General features: G+C 36.6%; 1 protein-coding gene across 7 annotated transcripts in view; it reads right to left on the bottom strand.

The window, feature by feature from the left end:
• TLE1 (TLE family member 1, transcriptional corepressor) overlaps positions 1–17699 on the bottom strand; it is an 81986-nt gene that overhangs the window by 32493 nt on the left and 31794 nt on the right. For 3 of the 7 annotated variants that reach the window (XM_070742764.1, XM_070742763.1, XM_070742762.1), the window contains 4 exons: positions 17328–17425; positions 13483–13557; positions 11721–11925; positions 10949–10965 (listed from right to left, as the gene is read on the bottom strand). In XM_070742764.1, the coding sequence (XP_070598865.1) occupies positions 10949–10965; positions 11721–11925; positions 13483–13557; positions 17328–17408 (378 nt within the window). In that variant the 5' untranslated portion in view covers positions 17409–17425. The remainder of the gene's footprint in view (positions 1–10948; positions 10966–11720; positions 11926–13482; positions 13558–17327; positions 17426–17699) is intronic. The other 4 variants (XM_070742759.1, XM_070742758.1, XM_070742761.1 and 1 more) reach the window with 2 other exon arrangements.

A 17699-nucleotide genomic window follows, 5' to 3' on the forward strand; every position in this document is an offset into this window, starting at 1 on the left:
TATATTTGTATATTCAAATACTTAAGAAACACACCCTTCTACATTACTTTATGTGGTGTGACTCCATGATTTCCTTTCATTATAGCAGGGACCCTCAAACTTTGCAACTTTTAAGACTCGTGGACTTCAACTCCCAGAATTCTCCAGCCAACTGGGAGTGGGAAGTCCACAAGTCTTAAAGTTGCCAAGTTTGGGGAGCCCTGCTATAATGAAAGGAAATCATGGACTCACACTGTATAAAGTAATGTGGAAGGGTTTGTTTATGGTACCGTGTATTACATTTCGAGAAACTCTTTTATTTCTGCTTCTTCAACTTCAGTCTACGTATGGCTTCTTCAAAGCATAAGGGAGGGCTTCATGAAAGCATCTGAAAAGCAGCACATCCCATTACTGCAGTGTTTCTTGATTGAAAAGTGGGTTTGCTGGGTCACTGAACTCATTAATCTGAGATGCAAGTTTTAGATTCCCCACCTTTTAAATCTATTGATGGGCTAAGACAAATCAAAAGCAGCAGGGGAAAAATTGAGAACAAACACATTTCAGATTTGAAAATGGTTTTCCATGTTAACACAAACATAAAGATACTTTACAGGAAGCTAGCAGTATATGAAAAGACCCTTGAGTGGTCATATTGCACTAATCTATCAAATAGTTTAGTTGGGTTTAGCAGGATGTGCTAACTGGGTTGTTGCAACTTATTCTACAAACCATACTTGGGTGTTGTTGTTTTTTAATGAAACCTTGCTTTGCATGTGTGGATATGAATAGAATAGAATAGAATAGAATAGAATTTTTATTGGCCAAGTGTGATTGGACACACAAGGAATTTGTCTTGGTGCATATGCTCTCAGCGTACATAAAATAAAATATACATTTGTCAAGAATCATGTGGTACAACACTTAATGATTGTCATAGGGGTCAAATAAGCAATGAAGAAGCAATATTAAAAAAAATCTTAGGATATAAGCAACAAGTTACAGTCATACAGTCAACATGGGAGGAAATGGGTGAAAGGAATGATGAGAAAAACTAATAGAATAGAAATGCAGATTTAGTAGAAAGTCTGACAGTGTTGAGGGAATTATTTGTTTAGTAGAGTGATGGCGTTTGGAAAAAAACTGTTCTTGTGTCTAGTTGTCTTGGTGTGCAGTGCTCTGTAGCGACGTTTTGAGGGTAGGAGTTGAAACAATTTGTGTCCAGGATGTGAGGGGTCAGTAAATATTTTTCCCACCCTTTTTTTTTATATCCAGCCACTATTATACTTCTGGAAGAACAATGAAATCTAAGAACAGTTCAGATGTAAAAATTATTTTGTTGTTGTTATTGTTGTAGTAAAATCTATATCAAATGCATAAATAATCATACTAGCAATCTCAAGAGAAAGTTGAAAGGTGAATGTATCATTGGAATTTTTTATTAATTTTAATTGCTTTAATTTATTTGTATACCACCTTTATTATGTTTACAAATATTTCAAGGCAGTGAACATATGCAACATGCTTCCTATTTTTCCCATAACAACAACCCTATGAGGTGGGTTGTGACTGGTGCAAAGCCACAAAGCTGCCTTTCATGACTAAGACAGGTCTTGAACTCACAGCCTCCATAGCTTTCCATTCTGGCGCTTTAACCACTAGAGCAGAGGTGTCAAACTCACATCATCATGGTGACACGTGATGTATCAGGACTTTTTCTCCCTTTGCTAAACCGGGCATGGGTGGTTTAGCACTAAAGCATCCAGTCTCACAGACCAGGAGTTTGACAGCCCTGCATTGGACCAATTTGGTTCTATGTTCAAATACCTTGGAGCCAATCCCCCCCCCCCGGCCCATACTGTCCCTATCCTACTGGCCTTCCCAAAATCCTTGAAGACCTGGCTCTGCTGACAGGCCTGGGGGCCATGGGAATTAACAGCTTACTTTTGGCCGATACATCTTTTCACTGGTATGTATGACAGTATGATTGTGTTGTCTGGATCATGGGTTCTTTACTATTATTAATTATTGGAGTTTTTCATTGTTTATAGTGGGGTTCTATTAAGGGGGTTTTATTGTTTTAAAGTTTGAATTTGACTTTTTTACTGTATTGTTTCATTATTGTGAGCCATTCTGAGTCCTGTAGGAGAGGGTGGCACATAAATCAAAATAAAGTAAACAAACAAACAAACAAATAATAAATACTCTATATTCATGAAGTTAGCCTTGGTATAGTTCTTTCATCAAAATGGACCAAAAATGTCATTTGATTTGTCAAGGCATTATATGAATTTAGGTCACCCATACACTTGGATCCTGTTCAGTGCCATTTTAGATTTGTTCTATGCACAACCTGGACCTGAAACAAACATCCCTCTAAGTCAGTGTTTCCCAACCTTGGCAACTTGAAGATATTTGGACTTCAACTCCCAGAATTCCCCAGCCAGCAAATGCTGGCTGGGGAATTCTCGGAGTTGAAGTCCAAATATCTTCAAGTTGCCAAGGTTGGGAAACACTGCTCTAAGTTACAGACTTGGGTTTTTCTGACCTGCTGAGTCAGGTTACATGTTGTTAACCATTGTTACACAATGAATTATATTCAACATTTAGAAATGTTTTGTATTATATTCAATTAATGAAATATTGAAAATAAATTGTGTAACTTTCCCCCCTTTCTGTCTATCAAAGACCAAATCTGCTGTGTGGGAAAAAGTCAGCAAAATAAAAATGATGTTCAAAAATGGATCAGATAAAGCCAGAGACTGCCTCACTAAACCGTGGGGATCAGACAATTGGTCAGCTACTCAGAATGTTGCAGATTCCTCCATTTTAAGCCTCTCTTCCTCTTCTGCCCAATGTATACATATGCAACCCATCCTGTAATTTTCAATGTACACGGACGCAAATATACCAATGCAGCAAAAGGAACAGCAGAATAATTACCATACATAGGGGTTTGTTTGCTATTTATTTGTATTGAAGTTCTGCCTGATTCCAAAGAAGCTTTGCAAATAATACAATGCAAAGCACTAGGTTTTGGATCTGGGGGCTCTGTATAATGATAGACAAAAACAAATTTAACAAGGAAAAACATCCAATCTGGGACAGCAGCCAGGTCTTTAAAGCCTTCCAGAATACCATCAAGATGAGAACCATATGTATCTCTGGGGATCTTGTTCCAAAAGGAAGGTATAGGAAGAGGAACAGGTACAGGAAGATGCCAGTCCCACTAAGTAGACGGGATCAGAAATCAATTCCATGGTGAAGTTAGAACTATTTTTATGGTGTTTGTAGTAACAGTATCTCAAGAAGACTGATTGTTCTGTACCCCTTTCCACTTCTTACAGTCATGTGAATTGGGAAGGTGTCTGTTTGAGCAACTGTCCTGTATTTTCTGATTTTTGTGTTTTAATATATGTTTCTTTCCCTGGTTGCTTTGGTAATGGATCTTGTGTCTGTTAAGGTTATCTTCCTTACTCTTTGCAGCATACTTCCTGGGTCCTGATAGATGGCACTGTTAATTTGAAGGAAACCTGGAATGTGCCAATTCTGCTAGCACACGCCGTCTTGGCAGAAACCACGGGAGATATGCAGTTCCTCAAATAACCTGGTCCTGGGCCATTTGGGGCTGTCTAGGTGACAATCAACACCTTGAAGCATACTGACAACCAGCTCATGAAGCAGAGGTGCCATAGGAACATAGCAAGGCATGAATTTGTCTGCACTGCTGCATTCTGGATCAGTTGAAACTTCCCATAGTTTTCAAGCCTAAGGCAGGATTCAGAGCAGTAGTCAAGCTGTGATATCAATAGGGCAGGAGTGACTGAAGGGTCTCTCAATTTAGGAAAGGTGCAGCCATCAGATGGAGTTGGCAAAGCCTCTCACACTGAATATTGACAGCCCCAGAGACATTCAGTAATTAAATAGTTAACTGCGTGTGTTTTATTAAGATCCTCCTATTATGATGTAATATCCTGCCACATCTAACATCACTTCCTTCTTCACTCTAAGATTCATTCTCCATTCTACCTCTATCATGTGAAGACATGTTTTATTATGTTGTCCATCAAGACATGTTTATTTTGTACTTTTATAATAAAAGAAATCTTGTTTTGAACAAATGACTGGGCTTCCATCCATCGCCTCCGCAGTGATTAAGGTTCTAACGGACTTTAATTATTTACAAACCGTGACAAAGTCCCTGTGGCACATGGGCAGAGCCTTGTGCTCCCTTTGTGAGTGGCTCTCCTGAGCAAACTGGGAGCATTTCACCCCTGTGTAAAGACCTTATTGGCCTTGTTTCATGCATCTAAGAACCTACCTCCAACAGACACGCACTTTAAGTCCATTCATGCCCATCACATTTTAATTCACTGGCAAAATAAATTATTTTCAGGAAATTGCAGCTGATTCTTTAAAAAATCCATGGAATGATCAGAACCATGAGCAACAATACTGAAATTAATCTCATTTATTCACTCCTAGCAATATAGCTTTGTTCCTGAAAAATCACAACATTCACGTAGGCAGAGCTGGCATTCTCATTTGTTTTTCTTTTTTTTAATTAAATTTATAGGCACTCACTTAACTCAAGGTAACTTACTGCTAGGGCTGTGTGACCTCCAGCCTACTTGTTTATTTATGGATGCAATGGTAGTCACGTTACCCAAATGTATTGTGATAACAGTTTCGTTCACACTTACACAGGGATATGCAATTATTGAAAATTGGCTCTAAGCTCAATTAGTTGCTGAATTCATATTAAATTCACAGTTCAGGTCATCTTATTTTGCCCTCAAATGTCTCTTCCTATCAGACCAGACTTCATGATCTAAGAAAAATACACTTTCTATTCTGCATCATCTATTATGTTCTGACAGTGAGGAATCAAAAGAGAGATTTGAGGGATACACAGCATTCCCGTGGGATGACTTAATGCATCAATCTCCCGCATTCTAGAAGATAATGCAACATCTTCATTTGTGCACATTGACTTCATCTATGGGAATTGGGGTTTTTTCTTAGCTCCGCAAAAGAAATACTACAAAATCATCCACAGAAATTGTAGGTTATATTTCAATTCAATTATTATTTCTCCCCAACTGAAGAGGAAATTATGTGTCAGAACAATCCTATCATTTTTACAACAGCCACATCTACTTTCCTTAGGGACACAGCTCTGATAAGATCTATAAACACTAGTAGATATAAATGCAGTTTTCTCAGTCAAGAAGCAGCTAATGTCTTGGCATCCTGACAGAAATGGAAAGTCCAAATAAAAAGACATAATATTGATAATGTTCTCCAGTATACAATCTATTTCCTGCAGTTGATCGTTTTACATCAAGGCAAGCAAACTTTGAACCATTGATTTCATGCAGTTGCTTAAGCTTAATTATATAAACCTTGCCTGCCTTTGTGTCCTCCAGATATGGGGAAATGCTATAATGGAAACTGAAATCATCAAGCTGTGTGAAACTGATTCATATCAATGTGTTATGGCTTCTGTGATGAAGCAATATACGCTTATAAATCTAAAAGCACATTTAAAAATGAGAAAGATTTGTTCTTTAGAGGGGGGAGGGAAATAAGAAATACAGAGATCCCTCAACTTACAACCACAATTGAGCCCAAAATTTGTGCTATTAAGTGAAATACTTGTTATGTGAGTTTTATTTATTTATTTTATTTATTTATTTATTTGATTTGTATGCCGCCTCTCTCCGTAGAGTTTTGGCCTGTCTTACGACTTTTCTTGCCACATTTGTTAAATGAATCACTGTAGTTATTAAATTAGTAACATGGTTGTTAAATGAATTTGGATTTCCCATTGACTTTGCTAGTCAGAAATAGCAAGAGAGGATCATATGACTCTGAGACACTGCGACTATCATAAATATGAGACAGTTATCAAGCATCGAAGTGTAAATCACATGACCATGGAATGCTGCGAGGTCATAAATGTGAAAAATGGTCATGTCACTATTTTAAGTGCCATTCTAACTTCAAACAGTCACTAAACAAATTGTTGTAAGGTGAGGACTACTTGTGTGTTATAAAAGACACCCTGTTGAGCCTCTGGCGTTGATCTGACATATGTGAGATGATTAACTATTTAAATTTAATAAATACATCAATATGGAATAATAGCAATTACAGTGTTCCCTCGATTTTTGCGGAAGATGCGTTCTGAGACCACCCGCGAAAGTCGAATTTCCGCGAAGTAGAGATGAGGAAGTAAATACACCATTTTTGGCTATGGACAGTATCACAAGCCATCCCTTAACACTTTAAACCCCTAAATTATCCTTTCCCATTCCCTTAACAACCATTTACTCACCATTATTACTGGTACTCACCATTGAATAAGACACTTAGTGATCCTGATATTTATAAACATTTATTAACAATAATTATTTTTTTGTTATTTATTTGCAAAAATCATTAGTTTGGCGATGATGTATGAAGTCATTGGGCGGGAAAAACCATGGTATAGAAAAAAACCGCGAAGTATTTTTTAATTAATATTTTTTGAAAAACCATGGTATAGGCTATTCGCGAAGTTCGAACCCGCGAAAATCGAGGGAACACTGTATTCCTGAAGGAAGACAGATTCCAAACCATTCATTTACATGGCTCAAGTGATATTTCACTGTGAAATTCAGTATTTGGTTTTGCATCAATACCATACTCCCATAATAACACACCAATGTTCTCTTTGCACATCTGACCCAATTTTCCTCCATCTTAGTTGCACTACAGGTCAACTTGATGCTAGTATTCTGTACAGCGTAAGAATAGTCAGTTTTTCTCTATTTGGGAAAAAAATTGTCTCGACTGATTATTGAAGGCCTGAACTCATAGCAGAAGCCTTCATAGGCCTACTACTAATAGCCAGCTTGATTTTAATCATCCTACATCATTTTAAAATTATTGTAACATGAGTGGTAGTATTAATGTTGGTAGTTTATAACATATTTATCCAAAAGGAAAATGACTGGGAAGAAAAAAGATGTCATGCCAAACAAGATAACACAAAACCTTCATTTCTGTGTAGTACTCATCTTCTTCACTTTATTAATTTAAGATTGCCATCACCACCTAAATCCAATCCTTGATTCCTCCACACTTCAATTAATATGGTCATGTGACCCTTCAAGATTACATGTATTAGCCATCTTTACATAAGCAGGAGGAAAGGAGGAGGAGAAGTGGAGGAAGAGGAGGATGAGGAAGAAGATTAAGGATGGGAATGAAGCAAGTGGAAGAAATAACTTGACAGAAAAATGGAGAAGCGCTGTGTAAAGTAAAAATTCCCTCAACTCAAGCTTCACACTTAGGATTCACCATATAATTAGATGTTAAAAACAAGTTGAAATTAAACCCAGAGAAGATAGGTGTGGCCAGGCATACCTCCAAACAGTTACATCTAGTGTTCCCTAACTGACCAGATTTGGTATTGATCATAACTAGATGTTGATTGTCCAAGATACCTCTGTCTTAGCAAATGTACTCTTCATGGAATTACCATTAAAAAGACTCTAGTTGCAACTAAGGAAAATGTAATAGCTAGCCTGCTGAACTATGCAAGAAACAGGGATCATATGGTTGCTGTACTGGTTGTCAGCAGCATACTATTTATAGTGTTTAATGGTTTAAGGCCAGAGTACCTAATGGACTACCTCTCCTGTTATAAATCTGTCTTGTAGATTAAATCAATGGAAGCAGCCACCAGGTGGTCCTGCTATTAAAATTTAATCTTTCTGGAAGGCTTTCTTTTCGGTTTTTTTCCAGGTTATGGAATGCATTCTCTTGGAGCTATACTATCAGTGTTTAAGAAAGGACTAAAAGAGCACTTCTTTCAACAAATGTGACCGACTGGTGTTAATATTTATCGTTCATCTTAATCAGTATTTTTATATCATTTTTGTTTTTAATTTGTTTAACTGTCCTGAGTGTTCACCAGAAAAGAAAGGCAAAGAGACCGAAAAGAAAAGAAAAGAAAAGAAAAGAAAAGGCAGTCAATTATACCATCTTCATCCAAGTTTTTGCTTCCCAATCTACAAGTTCTGGAGGCTTCTTACACAAATATTAACATCATCTTACTTTGTTTAGCTTCCTCAAAGTCATTCTGTAGACTTACAGAACTCAGTGCAAGTAGTGGATATTTAAGCACTAGTAATAGCAATGGCCTCCATTGTATACAAATGCCCCATGTGAGACAAAGGGAGAAGGTCTCTAATGTTGATCTTTATAAAAATGCCTTTAAAAACACCTCTAACTGAAAAGTTCATATACCTTATAAATTGGAGATATTTTTCCTGTAACTTATTTAAAATTGTTGCCGTAACTGATAATGATTTGAATAGTTAACTACCGTATTTAGTTATAAGTCATGATCTTGGAAAACAACAAAGAATGAATGGAATATGCAAGTATGGAGAACCACTTAAGATGATTTGGTAGAGAGGGGGAACTTATTTTGTGTTTTTGTTTTGTTTTAAAATTTACTTCGCTTAGTTCTATTTTAGTGCCAAAAACATCTGCTCTAAGAAGAAACTACTATTCTCATGCATAGCATTAGTGTAAAGATTTTTTTCATGCTAAGGTGGTAGTTAAGGGGATTGACAAGCGGCTTTTACACAATCTATCAAAATAATACAAATGCATTAGGGAATACTCAACTCAAATCTCCTTCACTGGATATAACGTTATCTCTTTCTTACACACCATTTAATACATTTTCTCTGTATCAGCATTCCCCAACCTAGTGTTTGCCACAGCGTCCATCTAGCATGACCAATGGGAAGCTATTGTCCTCTTAGAAGAGGACCATACAGGCTCATTTTGTCACGTTTCATACTATAATACTGCCATAGGGCATATTCCAAACAGATTTTTTAAAAATAAATTTTGTTCTCAATATGCTGTAATATTAGTAAATATGCTAAAAGCACAACCACTCCAGTCAAAGAATCTTTTCAAGCGATTGTTTGTTTGTTTGTTTAGTAAAAGTTGCAATTTTACAGTTTCATCATTTTTTCCTTAACAAACCCACTTTTATATGCAAGGAAAGTATATATGAGAATATGAAATAGGGAGTTATTCCTTAGCTGTCATCCCTAACTATTCTAACTTTATATATCTGTGTGTATCTTCTGCTGCAATTATAGGGGCCACAGAGGGAGTTTTGGTTCCTGATGGCTGCCTGGACAAATTCATAGCATTTTCTTGGCAAGATTTCAGAAGTGTTTTGCCACTGCCTCTTCTTAGGGCTGAGAGAGAATGATTGGCCCAAGATCACCCAGCTGAATTCACACCTAAGACAGAACTGCAACTGGTTTCTAGCCTACTGACTTAACCACTATACCAAATTGACTCCTGCTAACATGGTAGAAAACATTAAAACAATTAGCATTAAGATACGATGAAAGGAAACCAAACATAGGCAATCCTTGACCTATGATTGGTCACTTAGCAACCATCTGAAATCCTCCCCTCAAAAAGGACTTATGACCCAAGTTTGAAGGTATGAAAGCTGCTTCTCCCTCACGATCACATGACCATATTTTGGACACTTAGCAATTGTAAGATAGTTGATGGATTGATGCTACCCAGTATGGTAATGAAATGTCTGCAAGAAAAATACTAAGGTCAGAGATCATCAAGGACCTCACAGTTCAATCCTGAGCTACAAATATCATTTTCTAATAAATTATAATTTCAGGCTACAATCAACCATAGAGGACTACCTGTTCTGGTGCTCCTCCAGTTACAACCATTCATTCACTGGCCATTCAAACTTACAACTTCACTGTAATACAAGAGGGTGCAAAAGGCTATAAATTTGGTAGAATTTACCACTTTCACTTTTCTATCAGGAGCAAACTCCAGACTATATGATTGGACTGAGAAGCCCACCTACCCATGCAGGACCATAGGCAGAACCCTTTTCTGCCCACCTCATCTGTTATGTCTTTAGGAAACATACACAATATACATTTATAGATATCTCTTTTTTCTTCTTATATATTTTGTTTTAATTTTAATTTTAATTTGTAAACTATCCAGAATCAGAGTGGCCTTGAAGACAATGATGGAAAAACCCCATAAAGTAGCTTTAATAGTATATGTACTCATAAAACCTTGATTTGCTCTTTAAAATTCCACACTTTAAAATTCAGTGTTCAGATTCTACTCTGAAAAAAGTATGTGAAAACAGATGAGCAAATTAATTTTGTCTCTCACAAACCACAAACCACTTTCAAAACACATTCAAACCAGAATAAAATTTTTAAAACTATATAAGGTGTTACTCAACACAATAATTGCCCAGAGAGTGTAACTACCACACATGTTATCTACATAAGGCTATTTTTTAAAAAAAATACCCAAAGATGTCTCATTGAATAGCATTTTTCTATGTTGTTAAGGAATTTTATAGGACATGTGATGTATATTATTGTTTTTTAAATATATTTCAAAACAGCAGGACTCTTCAAAAGGATGTTACAAACTATGTATAGCAAGACATTTATTTTTTAATTAATGAAAATTTTTGAATTAACATAGCTAGCTCTATTTAGATGGGTAATGTCTGATCACACACTTTAGAGAGTTGGGCTTGTGAAGATAAAATTATCAAAATGTTCTCATTCCTGGTGACTACCATATAATAGCTGATATTGTTTTCCAAGCACATATTAGTTATGGAATTAGCAAAGCTGTGTCCTGAAACCAGATTAGTTTGCATTTTATCCCCATAGCCACAAAGGCTATTAAAAATAAATAATATTTTTTTAATTCTCCCAACAGAGCACTGAGGTGTCCAAATAGGGGAAATTGTGACCATTATCTAAAACTAGGAGAGAGAAGAAGAAAGTAAGTCTACAGGGAAGAAAAGGTGAATATCTAGGCTATCAACTACCGTAATTATGAAAATGTTAACATTAGCAGGAATATTGGTACTTACTGTGCCTGGATCTCTGTCTGTTCCCGTAGTAACCAAGAAATGCACAGACATGCCCGTTCAGACACAGAGGCAAGAACAGAAATAAAAAGGGGGAAGAAATTAGAACACAAGCCGCAAACAGTTTTAAAATGGCTTTTATTTATATAAGTCATTGCACATTCCTAATACAGTGATTTCCTGAAAATTACATTTTGTAAACATGATTTACAGTTTAACCATACACAAGGCCTTATTCTTTCCATGACAGAATAAATTAATTTTTATTCTTCAAAAAATTATTCAAGTGCAATTTGCCCAATATTCAAAAAGTGTCCTAAACAAAACTACAAAAAAGGAGCAATGCTTAAAACCTTTCATTTCAACTCATTCAACTCAAATTTTCTTTATTCTTCATTTGCCCACCCTTTCACCTCTTGCCCCCTTTCCATTAAAGTTTTCTTTAATTAAAAAAAAAAGAAACAAAAATATTGCCCACTTATTCTCGTGTAATGATCATCCAACAATATTGTGCTGGCCACTGAGGTTACAACTAAGCATCTGTAGGGATGTTAAAAGACCCTGCATTTTATCAAAGCGGTTCAAAAACTAAGTACCCTCAAGCTAAATTTTGTTTCAGTGATATAAATGCAGGACATTTAATGTTTGGCATTATCATTGTCCTTGGGTTTTCATTCTAAATAGCTCTTTAGAATTCTTTAGAGATGCCTACAATTTTCAGCAACGTGCGAACACTTATTTGAAATGTCCTAATCAGGCTTCCCATGCCTCTCACCTCTGTGGTGGTCTGTATCGTGATGCTTCTTGTCATCTTTTATTGCCAAGTGAGACTGCCCACCCAGCGCGCTTGAGAGGGCAAGAAGGCCAGCACTGCTTCCAAGTGGAGGGATCCCAGGAGGCTGAAGTCCTGATGGGTGTGGGGTAAGAGGCACTGGAGGTCCATGGCCGTGAGAGAGATGCTGAGCCTGCAACTGCTGTTGCTGTTATTTGTTGTGGTTTTTTCCCATACAGAAGCAGCAGGCAATTGGAAGGAAGGAAGGAAGGAAGGAAAGAAAAGGAGGACTGGTTAGCCAGTGAACATAACACCATTTCTTGCCTCAACGTCTACTCTACTTCAGCCTGGTCTAGTTAACCACCCTATGCTAAGTTTCACAACTGTTAAGAATACTGCCCTGGATATTGATTCTCTTTTGCATTACAGAACTAAGCCATGCAATTTAATCTGCAGCCCCAACTAACAGATTTGTGTAGTCTAGACTCTGGAAGACATCTGGCACCTTTCAAATCCATCTCTGTATTAAAAGAATTAGCACAGACAGAGATATCATTGCTCTCACCTTCCTGTCCCCAAAGGCTTGTTTTCACAACTGCTTCGAATAAAGATGAAAACCAGCAACTTAAAGGGGCCCTATCTAAAACAGGTTTCTCTTGCAGCTTCTGCTAGGGACATTTCCAGTACTGAATCACCAATTGGAAAAATGACCAAATAAGTGTTCTTTTCCCTTCGTGTTGTCGGTATATTCCTGACATTAAGACTGACAGAATACAGAGTATTGATCTGATTAGTCTTACCCTCAGGGCACTCTATGAGATTTATTTCAATGATTTCAAATCTATGTACCTATCTCCATATTCAGCCGAAGATCAGACTGATTTTGGCCAGATCACAATATATGCTAGCCTTTTCCAGCCTCAATGCCCTCCAGATGTGGAGACTTCGTGTGGCAGAATTCGCCCAAATCACAGCTGAGGATTCTGGGACTGCAGCTCGTGGTTCTGGAAAGTGCCTTGTTTGGAGAAGACTAGTATATAGAGGTGGGTTCCTCCCAGTTTGTAGTAAACCAATGGTGATATCACAGAGCTGGTTCTGTTGGTGCCCATCCATGGATGCCGCCCGCTTATTTTTTATTTTTTTTGCTATTTTTTCCTGGTTTTTGCTTCTGCGCATGTGCAGAAGTCAGGTTTTCAGCACTGCACATGCACTGCCATCTTGTTTTCAGCTTGCCCCCATTTTTTGCTGGTTTGTACTTCTGCACATGTTCAGAAGCCATGTTTTTGGCACTGTGAATGCATGCACAGCCACGCGGCGCAAAAGGAAGCAAACCAGAGGCGAGGTGAGATAGAACCCACCCCTGCTAGAATATGCAGTTATACATATATAGAGAAAATATACATTTTTCCCTTCCAGTCTACCCCTGGTTTGAATGTTAACCCCAGGGATAATATAACCAACGTGACTGAGCTCCAAACAGAAGGTAAGAGATTGACTTAAGCTGCAAGGGTTCAAGTTACTATTTATCTTCTCAGAAATAAGCCCCTCTGAGATCAATGACACGTACTTCCAGATAAGCATATATTACAGCCTTCCCCAACTTAGCACTCTCTCCATATAGACTGGTATTCTAGAATTCCCAGTATGGTTAGTGCCAGGTTGGAGAAGGTTGGTGCACATAATTGCAGCCCACGCCTTGTATCTTAGCAGCCAGAAGTTCTACTTAGCCTTTTCTAATTTTGAAAGAATTATTCAAAGTGCTTACATTTGTAAGCATGGGTCTCTGCATTATGACTTCAGCCAAGCTGCAACTTTCAAGAGCTGATAGCATTACCAGGTCCTGTGTTTGACACATGGTACAATCATATCAATTACATTTATTACCTCTATAGTATAATACTGTATTTTTTAAAGAAAAAGATAATCATTACAACTGTGCTTATAGATAACATAACATTTAACAGAATGTTAGAGTGTGTTTTATCTTAGAATGCTAGTGTGTGTGTTTTTGTTTGTATGTTAGATCAAGAATGTTAAGCAAAACACCTCCTTTTTTTGAGTTATTAATACTCTGTTCAATTAAATTTGTGCAGTGACCAGAGAAGACACATTTTAAAAATCTGTCTCGACCATTGGATTATTTAATCATTTCACCAGTGCTTCCTCTCACCATAAAATGGACACAATCCAGTCATTGTGAAAACATGTATTACAAAACACATTCATATTATAAAAACTCTAAAGTATATGTTTTATCAGTATTTCTACAATGTCTTAATGTACTCTCTACATTCTAGCAAAATACATATGATTTCATATCAGTATTGTCTTGCTACTGCTTCTTTGGTACTTTTCCTATCTTAAAGTTAACTAACAAGAAGTAACGATCTGTGCCAAGCCAAACAAAGCACAGTGCAATTTTTACAACAGAAGTATCTCTTCCAGTTTAGGTGTGATATACAGTGGTACCTCTACTTAAGAACTTTTCTAAATAAGAACCGGGTGTTCCAAGACTTTTTGCCTCTACTTAAGAACCATTTTCTACTTAAGAACCCGAGGCCGGAAAAATTTCCCAGGGAATTTGAGAGGCACGAAGGCCCAGCCAGTTTCCTGCCATTCCCCCTTTAATCCCAGCCATCTTGGGCTTTTCTGGTGGTGCTTAAGGAGGTTTTGGCAGTCCAGAGTGAACGGAGCATTTTCCTTTCTTTGGGCGCTGCCCTCAGCGTCCCTCTTTTTTTTTTAAAGCCTTAAAGTTTTGGATTCTTTTGATTCCTCTCACCTCACCTTCTTCCTTTGGCAGCTACTGTCCTCCTCCTGTTCTTCCTCCTCCTCCTCCTCCTCCTCCTCCCACCCAAATTCTGAGCTTTTATTTCTTTCCTAATGGGTTTGCATGCATTATTTGCTTTTACACTGATTCCTATGGGAAAATTGCTTCTACTTAAGAATGTTTCTACTTAAGAACCTGGTCACGGAATGAATTAAGTTCTTAAGTAGAGGTACCACTGTACTTTTATAAATAAATTGGCATCTAGCAAATAAACCCAAGGATTCTATTTTTTCATAATTAAATAAAGATTTTAAAATGATTACAACTGTGAGCACTGCCATACCACCTTGAATTCAACATCAAAATATCTCAAACATTGTTTTATACAGCTGTTTGTATTTAGGGTGGTATTTTTTAAAAGAGTAATTTTATTAAAATGAACAATTAAAGATATAAATCAATGCAAATGAAGAAAAAAAGTGCAGAAAAGAAAAAAAATTACCTCCCTGCCTTATCAAAACAGGTATAAATTTAGTAACTTACCTTCTTTAACAAAGGTGGGTTAAAAAACAACTTTAAGAAACCCCTCTTTCTCCCATTACTTATTTCTTATCAATACACAGATCCTAAAAGCCTCCCTATTCTGTCCTGATTAACAAGTCATTTAAAGATTATCAGGGGTGAATACACACGCACACACATACCTTGATCAAATAAACCAACTTCATATCCCTTTACTTTTAACAATCCTAATTGTTAAGTTTCTTTGACTTATTTTTCACCTTTGGCTTTTCTCACAAAATGTTTCAAAGCTTTATCAAGTCTCTTTTGTAAATCCAGTATAGAAAAATTAGCGAAGTTATTATTTTGGTTTATTTTGTCTATATTCATTTTAATTTATTTAAGAAATCAGCCAGTTTCATTTGTATATCCAGCATATAACAGCACCATTCTGTAGGAGAAACTTACAAGCACAGGGGCAACACAGAAATAAGACACAGATTTTCTGGTTAGGGAGAGAAAGAATACAAAGAAGCAAAGTGTTTGCGATTACCCAGCAGCCACCTCTTCCTCTCTCTTTTATAATGCCTCGGTGTAGACTTACAATAAATAGACACACGTTTCAGAGTAAGAGTATATAGCATTTAAGGTGAACCATTGTGTAATAGACTTCTTTCATGTAGATGCTACTTATTTGAAATGTTCTGCATGTAAATCAGATGTTTCCTTTATGATTATTTTCATGTCACTTAAATTATTTCACTACTATATATGTATCACTTCAGAAATATATATGTTGAAAAAATGTTTGAAAAGATTTCCCACAGAATGCCCCAATTCTACTTCCAAGCTGTCATCCGCATGACATTTGAACAATATGTGAGGGGGTTCTATGCACATATAATGTGTGAAGGAACTTTCTGCTGATCAGGATGCATATAGTAACTCCCCCTAGCATCGAGTGTGGAAAATAGGATACAATGGCTGTGGCATACATCCTTGTCATTTATTGGTGAGCAAGGATGAAAACAATCCCTTGTTTTCTACTTTTTTAAAAGGAATTTTCAGTTGAAGCTTTTTTGTGGATTCAAACAGACAAGATAATATAGGCGAAGGATGAAAGAATGCTGAGAATCCAATTCAGTGTAGCACAAAAGGCTGCATATGTTTCATCAGGTGGTTGTGAGTTAGCCATAATTTTGCCCTTTTAAAAAAATTGAAAAACTATTAAGAACCAGTTTCAGAGCAAGCCAAAACCCATTATCAAACATCTGTGGTTTGGAAAAAGTATAACTATTTGGAAGCAGTCTGACTTACTGGAAGAATAATGCACAAGTAAAAGACTGATTTTGCCTTTACTTAGTAAACCTGGGATATTATTGTGTAAACTGAACCAGATTCATGCAGATTCTGCATGAATTATCAAGTCAACTGATAGTAACTGATATTTATTTCCTTTTCTTTTTATATCACTCATAATTTTTAGATTACAAACTTGAGGTTAGATGCTTTAAACACTGCACAGAACTGTATTGAAAGTGTAATGTGATTTTTAGGTGTTTTATTAATGTTTAAAATGTTATTTTTACAATAGCATCCAAATTTCAATTCATACGAGGGTTGCCCAGAAAGTAATGCATCACATTTTTTTCTCCGGCTACAACAATGGTACAAATGCAAAACTTTAGATATACATTATTTGAATTGTCAGGAGTGCGTGTGTAAATTTTGCATTTCTTCAGACAGAGAGCGTTGCTGCAGCAGTGTTTCAAAATGGCGTCTGTAAGTGATGTATGTTACAAGCTGCATGTCATTGAATTTCTCACTGCAGAGAATGAAACTGTTGGGAACATCCACAAATGTTTGTGTACAGTTTATGGAGAATCTGCAGTCGACAGATGTATGGTTAGTCGCTGGGCACAGAGGGTGGGGCCATTAGAAGACAGTGCAGAAATGGCTTTGTGACCAGAACAAGGAGTGGTACCAACAGGGCATACACACCCTTGTGTCTCTCTGGAGGAAGGCCATAGAATGGGAAAGAGATTATGTGGAAAAATAGGGAGTGTAGAAGAAACATAATTCTAAGTTTCATTGTGTTTAATAAATAATTATTGAAGAAAAAGAATGTGGTGCTTTATCTTCTGGGTGACCCTCGTAGATATGCTAAAATTAAATCCTCAAATACTAAAGTTAAAATTGTGTTTATAAAATAAACAAATAACATTTTGCCAACAAAAAAGTCCAGCCTTGGTATTGTATTATAAAAAAATAATGAATAGGAGCCTGCATTTAAACAACAATTCAATATTGTAACATGGTAGTAGTAAAACATTATTGTATACTGTATTTTGGAGATGACTTTTTTTTAAGTGTTGCATTTTCTTTCTGCTTGCTATGAAGTGTAGAGTCAACAGAACTGGCATTCTGATGCTTGGACAATCTATGCATATATAGAATAAAACAATATTTCAGTAAATAAGCTTTATTTGATACACAAGCTGAATTTAGATTATCTCATCTCTGCTAGAAAGATAACGTTTCGATTATCTTACTGAATGTATATCATTTTTAGGCTACATATAAAGTCACTTTGAATACTGCAAGTGACAAACCAAAAATCTCCCAGCCAACTAGAATTGCAATCTCATATGAACCAGGAAACTATATTTTAGCACAACTTCTTTACTTTTAATCTTTTAATCATGTGAAACAAA

Source organism: Erythrolamprus reginae, chromosome 2, assembly GCF_031021105.1.
Source record: "Erythrolamprus reginae isolate rEryReg1 chromosome 2, rEryReg1.hap1, whole genome shotgun sequence".
Taxonomy (NCBI): domain Eukaryota; kingdom Metazoa; phylum Chordata; class Lepidosauria; order Squamata; family Dipsadidae; genus Erythrolamprus; species Erythrolamprus reginae.